The sequence below is a fragment of the Xyrauchen texanus genome, chromosome 13 (genome assembly GCF_025860055.1).
Source record: "Xyrauchen texanus isolate HMW12.3.18 chromosome 13, RBS_HiC_50CHRs, whole genome shotgun sequence".
Classification (NCBI taxonomy): Eukaryota; Metazoa; Chordata; class Actinopteri; order Cypriniformes; family Catostomidae; genus Xyrauchen; species Xyrauchen texanus.
This window is the reverse complement of record NC_068288.1, coordinates 43,553,618-43,569,647: the sequence shown is the minus strand read 5'-3', so window position 1 is coordinate 43,569,647 and position 16,030 is coordinate 43,553,618. Positions and strand designations below refer to the sequence as shown.

The following is a 16,030-nucleotide window of genomic DNA, read 5'->3' as shown; positions in this document are numbered from 1 at the left end:
GGTTACACCAGCCCCCTCTCCCCTCTTCAGTTGCCATCCCATTAGAGACAATAACTTGTTGTAGCCACCAATTCTGTCCCCATTTTCTCAAGTTGATGTAAATCGGTGCTAGTTTCAGTAAATGTCTGGTAGCAGAGGCGCATACAGCCGCAGAGCGCACTAAGTAATAGTCCTGGCACATGTACGTTTGCAAACGGCTGTCTTTTTCTTGCCTACAGAGGGAGATTGCAATTGGCGTTTGTCCTCCGCTTGACATAGATGGATTTGTGGGTAGTGGAGTTCCTGGGGTTGAGGGGAGAAGAGGGTATTCCAGGAAGTCAGATTGCTACGGTATGCTGAGTCAGACTTAAGACCAGACCTGCTGTGTGTAAATCCACATCATAAATCCAAACAAAACTGCGGTCTGAATAGCAGTCTTTTTCAAATGGCATTTATTTTTAATGTAATTTCTTTTGTTGTCGTTGTTGTTTTAAGATTCTTTACATGTGGATAAATGTCTGGGTTAATGATGTTATTTTATTAGATTTTATTTTTGGATCTATTAGGTATTCAAAAATACAAATTGCAGTCCACACAAAACAGTTATTTGAAAACACCTTAACAATGATAAACATGTTTTCAAATGAGTTCACATAAAATTAAGCTAAGGCAGTTCCTTCAATGTTTTAACTATCCTGCTCCTGCAATTCACAGTACCTTCCTTTGTCCCAGTAACTATGTTTCCATCCAAGGTTTTTTCTTGCAACAAAAGGTGTACCACATCAAAAAGTGTACTGATATAGCTGATGGAAGATTTCACAAGTGTCGACATAATATTTTTCCGTTTAACTCTAGCACATAAACTCTATGTCGATACTTCAAATGTCGTGAATAACTGGTTTGGAAAAAAATTTTGTCGAGAAAATTGTCATTAATGCAAAAATATAGAGTCACATGACAGAATTTAGCCCAATCGTTAGCCTGTGTTAATCATGACGATAAGGGATACATCCTTGAAAACCAATTTATTGTACGTGAGGCATTACTCGCACTGTTATGGATTGGTCTTAATGGCATACCTGCACTGATCCCATGCTGCAAACACATCTGCGTCATGACACATCCAGGAGTGCCAACACAAATATCTCGTATCATGCACCTGTCATCGACAAGTGCACGGAGAACAAATGAATAGCAACTCTTTGCGATTAATTTAATCGTGGTAGCCTTGCGTTTATTCATTAAAGTTGCTTTTACACACCATTCAAAGTAATAGACGGCAGTCGTGGAATTAGCCCACAATACAAAAAACATAATGTCTTTGCACAAAGATGTTTTAAATTAAAAGGAACTACACAATACTAGGAGAAAGGCTTCAGTGTGCTTATTTGGAACCCTAACATACAGTACAGCCCAATTCTATCTAAGTGCAGCGCAGTTCTAGTGGGAAGACTAGCTGATATACATCATCACACCATTAGCTGGGTAATTCCCAGTCAATCACATGTAAGCCGTTGTTTTATAAATCTGCTCACATTGCTGTTTCAGTGTGCTAACACGGCAACCTCTACCACCCCACCACCACCACCATCAGTTGAGTCCCGTCCTGCACGAGGGTAGGCTCCTCACCCCTGCCTCCTATCTCCGGCAGGATATGACGGTTCCAAGTACAACTTCTTCGGACCGCCAAAGAGAGACATTCATTTTCTGTTTTATATTCATCTAATAAATGTCATCTTAAATCTCACTCAAGTCTGCAAGTCTTCCTGATAGAAATGTAATTATTGTTTAGCTTACTTAAGAAAAATGCTGGCAAAATTCCCTGTATTCAATTTAATAAATTACCAAATGAAAAAAGTAAAAACTTGAAATATAAAAAAAAGCATTAAATTAAAAAAATTAATTACCAAATGAAAAAATAATGTTGTTAGGCCTATACAAACCAGATTTATGTGACAAAATGTTTTTTTAAGCATTACATCATCACACACACCATTTTTATCAATACAAGGCCATTTGAATGGAAACAGGTAGAAGACGGCAAATTTCTCAAACTTTTTTTTACGCATTTTCACTTTGTCGATAACAAAACAGTGGAAAAGTGGATGGAAACTAGGTTATTGATCCTTGTTGTACTGTGTTCTAGGCAGACTATATTGTAAAATGAGAACAATCAATATCTGTTCATGTTAGTATCTGGAGCAATCCGTGATTGCGGAAGAGTTTTTTTAGAAGCAATAAAGCCTGACATCAGCAATCTTTATATTTTGAAATTTTTTATGAAAAGTAAGAATAATAGTTTAGTAGTGAAAGGTTTTTTTTTTTTTTTTTTTTAAGTGCTACAAATGCTTTTAAAAGGTTTATGAAACCAACATGGCCACAAATGTTACAGTTCTACGAACTTGATTTGTGTTTTTTAAACTAGATTTTTAACCAATTTAAAATTTTTATCATCTCTGAAAACCTTGTTTGTCAATGACTGGTTTGTGCAACACTTTTAAAGATAAATTAATAAAGGAAAGAAAAATTGTGATTGAAAGCCTCAGTCACCATTCTCTTTCACTGCATCTTTTTTTCTCCATACAATGAAAGGCTGACATTCGGCCTAATATCTCCCTTTATGTTCAGGTTTGACACTTTTTAGTTTTTTCCTTTTGTGTGTGTGATGACATTGCTTTTTAAAGACCCTTTTGAAATCAGAATTTGACTTCTGGGGCTTTTCATCCATATATGTTAGCTATGAGTCCAACTGTTTGCTACTTTGCTCCTAAAACTTGACAAATGATGTACAGTTCTTCTCTTCCGGCAACACTGGCCTTGAATATTGATGATGCCCGGGTAATTTGTGTGTCTTCGGTTGCGATTAGTGAAACATTACTCGAATACATTTTTTTTATTGATTTTGAAGGTTGTCATTTTGTGTCTGACCTTGACCTTTGCCCTCCGCAGATTTATAGCGAGAAGAGAAGTCAGTTTGATGTGGAGCGAAACACGCCCAAGCAGCTGGTGGAGAAAGTGGCAGGGGATATCGCCAAATTGCTCAACAGGAAACGCAAAGCTCTTGAGGTAGGATAAACATCAAGAAATGCTAACATGTCATGTTGATGGACACAAACTCTCTCTTCTCAGCGGTGTCGAGCCGGTGGTGATTGTTATTTAAAACTCATTATAATAGGGGAATCTATCCACTGTCTCCTTTAATCAGAAAAAAAAAATTGATTTCTAATGCCTGTTCTCTGTTATCCTGCTTAACTAAGCAGGTAATGAGTTTGTCTTCCTGCAGTCTGCTCTCTCTTCAAATCCACAGGATGCAAACACAGCAACACATAAGACACACCAAGAGTTTAAAGCTATGTATTTTTTCCATTTACTAAAAAGTACTATGGTACTACCATGGTTTTGTGGACACAGTACAATGGAAATACTATATTTAATGGACATGAAGCACCATGGTATTCTTTAAAGAATTGTAGGGTTCAATGCAAATGTTATGGTAATGAATTCAGTTCCATAGGATACACTACCAGACAAACATTTGGACACAATTGACTGAATTTATATTCCTCCTGATCTTTAAAAGCTTTTGATCTAAAAGACTTATGCTTATATGCTATACATTAGTTTGTAATCAATTAGAAAGTGTGCCTACAAATTAATTTATTTACAAAACTAAAATATTTTTAAATTGGACCGGATAGTGAAGGAAACCAAATAAGGGTCCAGCATATATGGGAACTCCTTAAATACAGTTTCTAAAGTATCTCAGGATGCACCTCATGAAGCTGGTTGAGAGACTGAGAGTGTGCAGAGCTGGAATATGGACAAAGGGTGGCAATTTGTTTGGTCACTACATAATTCTAAAACTTGTATTTGTTATTTCATAGACTTGATGAATTTACTACTAATATAACATTTTGAAAATAGTAATAATTAAGAATGATTAGGTATGTCCAAACTTTTGATGGACTGAAATACAGTGGTAAAACCATCTGATATCATCTCTGTACAATGATTTGGTTTGAGTTGTTTAAAGGCAGATTGAAGTGCATTTTGATGATTGCCCATAAAAAATGAGTGTTGATTGAACTTCAGAAATGAGTCATGTGTTTGGTAAGTGTAGAGCTCTTAAGTGCAGTTGTAGATGTTTTGACGCAGAGGTTCCTCTTGAATAAAAGTACCATATGAACACTGCCTGAGGACTTTCACTGGGAGACACTCTTTCTTATCATGAATTGGTTTTTGAGTGAGATTAGCTGAGATGCTGTAATGTGGTGCATTCTGAGTCATGCCATGCAGGCATTTAACAGGAGACTCAAAATGATTCTGTTCCAAACCCAGAGAGCTGCCTCGCTGTCTTCTTTCTATCTAGGTAGCTACCTTCAAAGGCAACATTCTAACCATAACAGACAGTTAAAAAGATCTGTAGTGGACAATTTTGATGGTATCCGATGGTATCCGATTGCAATACAATGACACATTAGGTATTTACCATGGTTTTACTGTTATATGGTACTGTATATGTGTCAATAATTTTTTTTGTTCAAATCTATTAAGTCATTGAAGAACACATTGAAAATGCATTTAATTTGATGAACGTGTGTGTATATTATATATATATATATATATAAAACCCCGCCACCAGGTGGGATCGTCTATGCACTGGAGCGCCACCAGCTGGAGCGCCGCCTGTGGCTGAATCTGGTCAAGATGAGGGACGCCGACAAAGTTCGCTTTCTAAACTCGCCCATCTTACAGATCGGCCTATTCGGCGACACCATTGAGGACTCTGCTCAGCATTTCTCTGCGGTGAAGAAACAGACGGAGGCTAAACGGCACATCTTGTGTGGCTCAAGATCCCGTACCCCGTCTGCTCAACGAGGGCATCCCCCTTTGGCAGCGAAAGCCCAGGTGGCTCCGCCACAGCCTGAGCCATGTTCTCGGCCCCAGCGTAGAGCCCCCCGCAGGAAGCTGACGTCCCCCCCGGCACAAGGACCTAGAAGGCTCCTACGCACCCCTGAGACAGATGACCCAGGCAGAGAAATGGAGCTGGCTATGGAGCTGGTACCCAGACCACTCTATCCTCTGGTAGTGGGCCGGGAGTTAAATCCTTTGTTTCCTTTTGTTTTGTATTCGCCTTCCCCACGCCTTTGCGTGCCCGGCCGAACAACACCCGGCCAGCCGGTTGTGACGGGTCTCTAAGAGGCCCTCCTCCTCAGTCGCTAACCCGCCCTATGCCGGGTATGTGGAGCAAGGTAAGTGCTTTTAGGTTCGGGTTGAAGCAATGCTCCTCGACCTGGCGTTGCTTCGCTCCTCGACCTCAGGTGTGTGGGGAACTACATGAAATCTTGTGGGATGTTGGGGGAGGTTACATGCAAACTGATGCACCTGCTGTTACGCACGCAGCAGCTTGCATGCATCGGTTCACATAAGACTGTTCAGCTGATGGGGCGTTTTTCTAAAGGGACCCCTAGTGTCACTACATCAACACAACGTCGAGTGAGTGACAGAAGTGGAACATCTTGGTAACTGTCCCTGATGGAGGGAAAGAGACGTTGTGTCCCTCTTGCCACAATGCTGTACTTGCCGCTGAAATGGCCGGGACCTTGTCTCGTCTCCTCAGCACAAAACCTGAATGAGAATGGGCATTCCAGCTCCTTTTATACCCATATGTCCAGGGGAGTGGCATGCATATTCCACTCGCTAATTCTCATTGGCCTTTTCTCAAAGATTGAGGTGTTTTGGGGCTCTCAAGAGTGACCCCTAGTGTCACTACTTCGACACACTACTTTTTTTTCAAAAATATATTCAAACTTTCTCTTGACTCTGCCCAACGTCATTGTTAAAAATATTCCCTAAGCATAACGCAATGATGCTGGTCAATACATGGTGTTTTGTAAGTAAGCATTGGCTTGTTGCCTACTGTTTGGAACATTCTTTGCACCAGCTGCAGGTGCTGGCTTGCTAGGCAGCTTAGTAGAGTTTGAAACAGAGCCGATGTTTAAGTGTTTTGGAAATGAGTTTGTTCGCCACAAAGCGGCTACGCTTGGAGTGTCTTGCTTGACTGAACTGCTAAAGATAGGACTGGCTGCAATCAGGGCCAGCAGTGTGCTGGCGACTAGACTCAACCATCAACCAAACCCCAACAGACACTAACAACTGAGAGAAAGAGGGCGAGAGAGAGAGAGAGAGAGAAAATGAGCCCAAAATGAGAACGGCCCTTCAGGCATCAGGAAATGCGAGGAAATGAAGTTCTGAAATCATTGATTTGAAAATGTGCTGCAGACGGGCAAAATCGAGAGGCAAGAGAGAAGGGTGTAGGATGTAGTATGTAGGACAAGGTATTGAAAGAGAGAAGGATGAGTAACTCTTGTAAGCTCATGATAAAGGCTTGGAGGGAATGAATTTTGACACCGTTTAATGAAGGAAAGTCTAAAATTGTGAGACTTTAATGATCAGGGATGCAAACTACTCACCTTTCAGATAAAGTCACCTGTTCTTAATCTAATTTTCCCAGATTGTTTGGTAAAATATTCTATATTTTCCTTATTAAAATCACTTGAAAGGGCAACTTTCAGCTTAAACACTTAAAAAACATTTAAATACTTGCCATGACTTTCTCACCTTTTTCATCTTTCATTAGTTTGCATCCCTGATTATGATTCATGACTGTTCGATCAACTGAATTAGAGTGTTTGAATGTCAATTATCTGCAGTCTCATCATTTTGGGGGCCACTAGCCAGCCGGTATTCTACTTTGGGGGACAGTTGAACCGTTAAAGTCAGTGTTAACAACATAAAGTACAGTCATTGGCCCAGTTATAAAATCAGTGTTTTTTTAGTACTTACTACTAGAAACATAGGTTTCGAAAGTGTTTTGACCAAAATAATCTTGCTATCCTTCACCATATCCATATAACTTGGAGTGTAGCGTCTGCATATACCCAAACGTTTTTTGACAGCTTGTTTGTGTTTAAGCCATGTGGAAAAATGTAGATAAGTAGGCTACTGTTTAACAATCCTTTTAGAAAAGTATGGCATTACCTTATAGACCAAACCAAAACCGACCAGATTTAATAATAAACTAACACTAAAGGGGCCATAGAAATCTCATGTGCAATCATTTGAGACCACCGCTTCACACCTTTCACAAATTCCTCAAATTGCATGAATTTGTCTCAAAAGTGTTTTTTTTTTTTAGGTTCTTTTCTGAATTTAGACAATGTTATTCTGATTTTTTTAAGGTCTTAACCAAAACCACATTTGTCGACCTGTTTATTCACACCTGTTTATTTAGGTCATTGTTGACGAGTGAGTTCCTGCAACCCAGTCTGCACACTGTCTGTCCTAAATACACTCCGAAAAAATACTTTTAGGATTTACCCATTTACGCATTCACAATTTCATAACAACTTTTTATCAAATTAAATTAATTAATATTTAATGAAATTAAATAAAAACGAAATACTTTACTATATTAAAATATTGTATTAATTTAATTTTGTGAAAAATGACACAATTCAATTTGATTGAATTTTGTTCCATCCATCCATCCATCCATCTTCAACCGCTTATCCGAAGTCGGTCGTGGGGGCAGCTGCTCCAGCAGGGGGCCCCAAACTTCCCTATCCCGAGCCACATTAACCAGCTCTGACTGGGGGACCCCGAGGCGTTCCCAGGCCAGTGTGGAGATGTAATCTCTCCACCTAATCCTGCGTCTTCCCCGAGGCCTCCTCCCATCTGGACGTGCCTGAAACACCTCCCTAGGGAGGAGGCCAGGGGGCATCCTTACCAGATGCCCAAACCACCTCAACTGACTCCTTTCGACGCAAAGGAGCAGCGGTTCTACTCCGAGCTCCTCACGGATGACTGAGCTCCTCACCCTATCTCTAAGGGAGAAGCCCGCCACCCTTCTGAGGAAGCCCATTTCGGCCGCTTGTACTCGTGACCTAGTTCTTTCGGTCATGACCCAGCCTTCATGACCATAGGTGAGGGTAGGAACAAAAATTGACCAGTAGATCGAGAGCTTTGCCTTTCGGCTCAGCTCTCTTTTCGTGACAACGGTGCGATAGAGCGAGTGCAATACCACCCCCGCTGCCCAGATTCCATTGTCCCCTCACTCGTGAACAAGACCCCGAGGTACTTGAACTCCTTCACTTGGGGCAATACCTCCTTCCCTACCTGGAGTACGCACTCCATCGGTTTCCTGCATTTCCTGAATTTTGTTATAAAATTAAAATGCATAAATCTTAAGAATAGGCAAACATATTTTTTGAGTGTATTATTCTAGAATTAGTGTGTCCCAAATCAGTATATGCTGAAATATGGATGATCATATACAGTGCCTGAATTTGTCTCAATGTTTTGTAAAACCATTCTACCATAATTTGTCACATTTAATTTAACTGTGTACGTAATAAATGTCTGTGTAAATTATTCATAAAACTATTCTAGCATAAATATTCACATTGAACTGACTGAATGCGTTGAATTTCTGTGTGAATCATTCATATAAAATAAAAAACATTTTAACATAAATTGTCTTCTTTAATTGATAGTGTATGCAATTGATTTCTGTGTAAATTTCAAACATAATTCTTGTATAAATTGATGCATTGAATTGACTTTTGAGCAAATCACTCATAAAATCATTCTTACTTAAATCGAAGCAATGAATTGACTGTGTACATAAACACAAATGTAAATTGTAGTGTATTATTCTAGTATGAATTTGTACATTGAATTGACTGTACAGTCTTAAAAATAACGGTTCAGTGAAACATTCTTAAAAGAACCAATTTTGAAGAACCTTTTTATAGTCTAAAGCAGTGGTTCTCAAACCGGTCCTGGAGGCCCCAAGCACTGTACATTTTGCATGTCACCCTTTTCTGACACACTCAATTTAAGTCTTGGAGTCTCTCCTAATGAGCTGATGAGTTGAATCAGGTATGTTAGATTGAGAAGACATCCAAAATGTGTAGTGCTGAGGGGCCTCCAGGACCGGTTTGAGGACCACACCAATAATGGGTGGACGATGCAACTTAATGTTCTGAGACTGATTCCTCATGATGGCCTGATGTTATTCTGATGTCACGCTGCTGGTGGAGAGACTGGATGCTCTTCTGGGATGCTTGGAGTGTGTCTGCTTGTGTTTGTGTCCCTCAGAGCCACCACATATAATTGTATTACACTGACTGTGGTGTGTTTGTGTGTGAGTGGCAGATGTCAAGGCCCAGCTTGGGAAGCTGTCATGTAAAAGAACAGTTTTGCAGCAGTACAGATCACAGTGGAGCTTAGCTTTGTGTGTGTCCCACTCTCTCCTCCTTCACATTTGGTCTCATTAATTTGCACTATTTGTGTATGTCTTCATCATACATCATAACCCAAAGGCAAGATGCAGAGTGTTGGTGTGTGCACATATGATGAGATTGCATATGACTGGCCGCTTATTGCCATGATGAACTGAATCAGTCGTACTAGTGACTGAATACTGCATAGAAGGCAAAGAGAGCATGTGACAAGTAAATCAGTTTTGTCTCTCCTGCACACCATAAATAAACAGTATGACATAGTTGAGGCAGATACATAAGGGAGCAGGAGTTTGTTTTCTGTCGTAACATATTGTTTCATTGCAATGATAAACACACCCAAGCACGCTCTTCATCACATAGCTTACCCCTCCTGATCATTTTGTGTCAATTAGTTTTTTGGATTGTGGTACCCTTGGTGGGCTCTCCTCTGCCCCTCCCTGATCTTCATACATGCTAAATTTAGTCCTGTGCTCTCTACCACCCCTAAAAATAAACACATAATTATTTACTCCTGCTGTTTCACTAATGAGAGGACGAGTTTGATCAGCCTCATTTGGCAGGAAATACTCAGTAGGGCAACCCAACACTTTTGTGATTTTATATGGGCACATCAGCAGTGATGCAATTAAACGGTTAGTCTAATAAACTATATTGGACTATACTTGATGGAAAATTGTTTACCATGATTGTTGACAGAATTTTCATTTTTGGGTGACTAAACCTTGAAGTATTGTTTAAAATGACAGAAAACAGCATTATTATTAATATTAATAAATTTTACTCTCCAGCAAGTTTACTTTAGGACATTATTGTATAATTTGTACAGTTCACCTGATTGAAAGTCATGTCATCACTCGTACTGTTTGGCCCCTAGAGTTCAGCTTGAAGCTCGTGGCTGGTCATCACAGAATGATGATGATGATACATAAAAGAAAGTATGTCCCAAAGTTCTAAATGATCTCACCCATGTCACTTTACAAGCTGTGTCACAAACATGACACTCAGAGAGACCCTCATTTGACAGTATGGATCTAAGAGAATTAAGGGCTTGTCAACTTTTGTCTCCTTGGATTGTTTAGCTGGAAGCTCCCTCCATGCCATAAAACAATCCATAGAAAAAACCCTAGGCTAACAAGCTTTGCGTGAAAATAATTTATTGTACGTAAATAAATATTGTGATTCATCACAATTAAGATGATTAATAGAATTACGACAGACCAGTCCTTAAAGGGAAAGTTCACCCAAAGGCCCACCCTCAGGTTGTTCCAAACCCAAATTACTTTTTTCTTCCATTTAATGCACAAGGACTGAGGCCTCAGTCACAATTGACTTTCATTGTCTGGGAAATAGATACAATAAAAAGTGAATTGCTACTAATGCTAAAACTCTGCTTAACATCTGCTTTTGTGTCAAGACAATGTTTGAGGTGCTATGCTGCACAAATATGTCAAAAAATCAAAGTAGTCTATTATTTGTCTGGTTATTGTAATTGCGATTGATTTAGATGAATGAAAGTTACATTTAAAATATTTTTTTTGTTGATCATCTGTGTGCCATATTCTTTTTATATCGGCTACACATCCAAAACAAGCCGAGAAGTGTTTCTGAATCACTATAGGGCTGTTTATCAGTAAATGTATATAGTGCCTTAACAGTTCTATCACACTGGACCTCTTGGAATAATGAAAAACAAAGCTGTTATTAAATTCTGAATATATTATACACAGATGCAAGCAAAAGACTTGTCTGTGATTGGAAACAATGCTCAACCGCTGCAAAAATAGAAAATTAAGTTGACAATTCTGAAACAACATGTGTAGACCTGCTTGGAATGGTATAATTGGAAATGGACTTTTCACGGTTAGTTAGTTGTGGCATCTGTAATTGTGATCTCAAATAATTATTTGATTAGTTGCGCAGCCCTAATTTCATGAAGCAGGGGTAAAGCTGAAAACCAAAGCTTACCTCAAACTTGAAGTCTGCATGAAATCAAAATTTACCCTTTTAATTTTCTAAATACACATTCCTGGTCTTACTGCGAACGATTCATTGGTGCACTTTATTCAAAAGTAAAACAATTTTGATTAAAAAAAAGAAAGAAAAGGCGAGAACCGGTTTGACAATATAAATAATAATTTAATGATCAACCTAAAGCAAAAGACATACAACACAACAGTATACAGGGCAGCTGCATGTAGCTCTCTCTCTCTCTCTCTCTCTCTCTCTCTCTCTCTCTCTCGAACTGTCCCCTCCTGTCACCTTTATCCTCTCGTCGGCTTGATTAGCATGATTACGGCCCGGCCCCACCCACCTCCTTGCCACACTCCTCCCTCCTTTGCTTCAGGCCGGGTTGTACTTGACATACACCCCCCCCCCCCCTCCTTTCCAGGGAGGGGGCGTGCCCTTCTGGCCCTCCCCGCCTTCTCGAACCTGGGAGGTTCTCTGACATGCCGGTGTCCGGTCCTCGACCACTCCACCCGGTCCTCGACCACTCCACCCCCTGGTGGACCGGAGCGAGTCTGCAGACGGTAGAGAACTCCTCCGCCCCTGGCAGCGGCTCCACCACTCCAGGCGTCCGGCAGCGAGCCCGTCCTCCGCCCCCCTGCGGATGGCCGCAGCTGCTCCTTTGGGTGGATGGCAGTAGCGAGGACTCCACGACAGCGCATCCCTCCTCCTTCCCGGGCTTCGGCACCAATGTAACTGGGTACAATGGAAAGGAGGAGTCGAGAACCAGCTTATATTATTAATATAAATAATAATTTAATGATCAACTTAAAGCAAAAGACATACAACACAAATGTATACAGGGCAGCTGCATGTAGCTCTCTCTATCTCTCGAACTGTCACCTCCGGCTGCCTTTATACCTCTCGTCAGCTTGATTAGCCTGATTAGGGGCTGGACGCTGTCCGGCCCCGCCCTCCTCCTTACCACACTGTTTTATTTTTTTATCCCTCCCCTCCAACCACTGTGAGATGACGGCTAAATTCGAAGCGCATACAATGCACTACTCTTAGTACTTCTGCCATATGTATATTCGGTAGAAATAGTAAGAGAATGAAAGTATGCAATTCCGAATTTTACGATCCAATCAGTTTCTAATCAATAAAATCAGGTCCAGCCCAACACTTGTTTTTCTTGTTTAATATCCTGTTTTGCTTGCAAATACGGTTGTTGAAGGTTTGTCGTCTGGGTAATGGAGTCAGGAGGCAGTGAACGGTCAACGTGAGTATGTTTATTACTCTTCAGCGTCTTTCATAAAACATAAACAAAAAAGGCACTCAGTGGCCAAGTAGTCACACACACAAATGAGTAAATGCCTCGTGCGCTTTTTTATGTCACCCTCCACCATCACTACAACAAAGAAACAGGTGTTAGAGATAATGACAACCCAGGTGACGAGCCTTCCCGCTCTCTCTCCCTCAGACAGACACACGACCACGCCCACGCCCCCATCACTACAACATCAAATTATGAAAGTAAAATGGGTTGCGAACGTCATTTCATGTTGACTTGAATGTGATTCTTCTGTCTCTTTGCAATCATTGTTATTTCCTTCTGGAAAAGTAAATCTGGGTGCCCCTGGAATTTATTTGTCAAATTGAGTTTTGCAGGGAAATTGTGGTTAGGCTAATGGAAACCAAATATACTGAAGAACTCCAGGATACTGAATGGTGTTTGCCTAGTCAGGAGGAGGTAATGAATGTATTGATGATGGCAGATGGAGAAGTTATACACTACGAGAGAAAGGGGGTGTTTGAGGCTGCTAATATTTGCATAACATTTGCACACAATAATCCACATGCACTCACACACGTATTTAAAAAAAAATAAAACAGGTTTTCACCTGTAGTCTTGCCATAAACCTGCTCCCCCATTAAACAGTTCTGAACTGAAAACATATCATATGGCAGAAGTTTGTATGTCCTTTAGCATCGGTAACAAAAGCAAAGCAATTCTGCCCAATTCTGGGGAAAACACTAAGAAAGCAATTTAGTTTTCAATTACCTGCGGGCCCAAAGTGAAGCAGTTATAGAGCTCTGGTCCCTTTGGAAATAAAGAGAGGCTAGTAGAACTGGGCCGCAGTCTCCTTTCACAAAAATAGCACAAAAAAACATTCACAACGACCTACTCAAATGATTTGACTGGAATTATACCTGTAAATTATACATATGCATCTTGTTCAGGTCATTGCAATCAATAGTACACATAGAGAACAGTACCATGAGATACAGCGTCTTGCTTGCAACATCAAAGCAAAATGTTACTCTCGGATGTACAGGTTGGAACTGGTAAGTCTCAATAATGTCTCCAGTCTTACTTATTGGAAAGAATAATGAGTTACCTTTGACTTTCACTGTAAGGGAAAAAAAGATGCCGGTAAGTGAATGGGGACTGACTAGCAAGTTGAGTAAATGATGATGGAATTTTAAGTTCGTTTTTTTGGGGCTGGACTATCCATTTCATGCTGATCGCTCCTTCTTATGCTATATATTTCTCACTATTTCTTTCTCTATGCTCATCTTTTTCTTTTCCACACATCACACCACCCCCTAGCTCATGTCATTCAGATCTATGAACGTCCATTAGCAGCCATCTGTTACCACCTGCAGCAAAAGCCATTAAACCTTTCTCTCTTTCTCACCCTCGCTCTCTGTTTTTCTGAAACACACACGTGCATATACACACAACCACTACACATACAGCAGCTCGTTGCCATGCTATACTCGCTCTCCTGTGTGCCTTATTAGACAGATGAACACCTTTATGACGGTGGAGCTCTTGGATTGAACATCCACCAATCAACAAGCCAATCTCACTCACCAGCCCACTATAAGAATCACAAACCTCATAAACTACACTAGATTCGCAAATGCAATCTAGTTGTCAGATAAAACTAGACAAAAGTAACTAAAGGTGTTTTTTGGTAAGGTAATAGGTTGAATTCCTAAGGAACAAACCATTCTGAATACACATATCCACTTTTAACTTCAGACACTTTTAGCACTGGACTTCCAGAAAGGAAAGACTTTTTAAAATATTTTTCACACTCTCACTTATTTAAATGTCAACAAACAATGTCCAACAGTGTAGATTTATGTCATTTTTTTTCAGAAAGTCATGAAAATTCTCACCACTGTGTCATGCATCTCAAATTCTGTATTGTTTAATAGAATTCTGTGCGGGAAATGACGCCGATGGAACTGACATTTTTAAAGCTTTTAAATAAAGTGGCGATTCTATAGCTAACATTTTATGTAAGCATATTTGCTTTCAGTGTGGACAGACAAATTACTTGTCATTGGAGTCATATGACGCCATGCGAGGCGTAAACCGGTGAGATTTGATACACCCTGATCCTTAACTGTTCTTGGAAGACAATATGTCAAAGAATTCAAAATCCTCTGGCTCTGGAGACATTAAAAGACACTTACGTGCTCAAGTTGACACCCCTGAGCAGGCCGCAAGCCCTGGAGCCGATTTGGCCAGGGAAGTGAAGGAAATTCGGCGAGAATTGTTGAACATGCCAGCAATGCTGACAAAGTTCTTTGCTGACTTGGAGGAGCTTGCTGTAATACGTTGATCGATCAGTGCCACGGAGACTAAATTCACTGAGATGGTTACAAGAATGGGGGATGTCGAGGAACGGATCGATTATCTGGAGTCATCGGAGAGGGAATTAGCTGCTAATCCATTAGCGACCAAGGTAGATTTGGAATGCGTCTGGGAGAAGTTGGAGGACTTGGAGAACCGTAACCGGCTGAATAACGTCCAAATTGTTGGAATTAGATTAAAGCCCAGAACAGCAACACTTAAATAGTGCACAGCATTATGGACTCCAAAAATAGAATCTAACACCACCGAATCATTAAAACTGTCTGAGTTGAAAGTGGCATCTATTTAAGACCGTCCTAAACCATTAAAGCTATCTTTGTCTGTCTTTTTCTAATAAACTAGTTACATTTTATTGTAATGTCATTTGAATAAGCTTTTGTTTTTTATCGAATGAACATACTTCCCACTTTTTAACAGCAGTGGCCGTGCCTGACACAATCCTTAATTGCATCAACTGTTTGGGGCTATGTATGTGCATCTGAGGAAGCGACGGTATCGATTTGTTGCTTTAATTGTCACGAGGCACTCTTGAGAGGCCGAAAATGGCTCCTGTGTTAAAGCAGTTTGTTTGACTAGCATCTGCTCGTCTTACTCTTCCGTTTCCTGTGGAAGAGCAAGACAAGGGCGAGAGATGAATGGAAATTAGCATCCTATGTTTTTATTCGGTCACATGTAAACCGTACACACATATGCAACGCACCATTGTGTGTGATGAGCAGTTAAACGTCTGCGAAAAAGATAGTGTGGCATACCAATTTTAGAACAGGCTATCTCCTAAAACACTTACCATATTTGAAGTACATAAACATTGTTTTTGCCATTCTTTTTTCCATTTCAGCTTGTTGTTTTCCCGCCTGCAGGGGACAATTGAACAAGATCGTTTTGTGTGAAAAGGGGCTTTTGAAAATGTTTCCCTCTACAATCTAATATGAACTGTTTCTGTGCTGAATAGCAACTACAAAGTGGTAAAGAGGACGTGAACGTTAAAGAGAGACTTCCATGTAGAGATAAACAGGCGGGTGCATATGTGCGAGAAAGAGATTTGCACATCTATGCATTTGTGCATATGCAAGAAGGATATATAGAATAGGTGCCTTATTTAATCTGAACAAAAGTAAGACTGGGATAT

At 40.3% G+C, this 16,030-nt stretch overlaps 1 protein-coding gene across 1 annotated transcript in view; it reads left to right on the top strand.

The window, feature by feature from the left end:
* Nucleotides 1-16,030, top strand: part of LOC127654421 (voltage-dependent calcium channel subunit alpha-2/delta-2-like) — a 282,058-nt gene that overhangs the window by 70,070 nt on the left and 195,958 nt on the right. Inside the window, exon 3 of the mRNA XM_052141606.1 lies at nucleotides 2,929-3,045. Within this exon, the coding sequence (XP_051997566.1) occupies nucleotides 2,929-3,045 (117 nt within the window). The remainder of the gene's footprint in view (nucleotides 1-2,928; nucleotides 3,046-16,030) is intronic.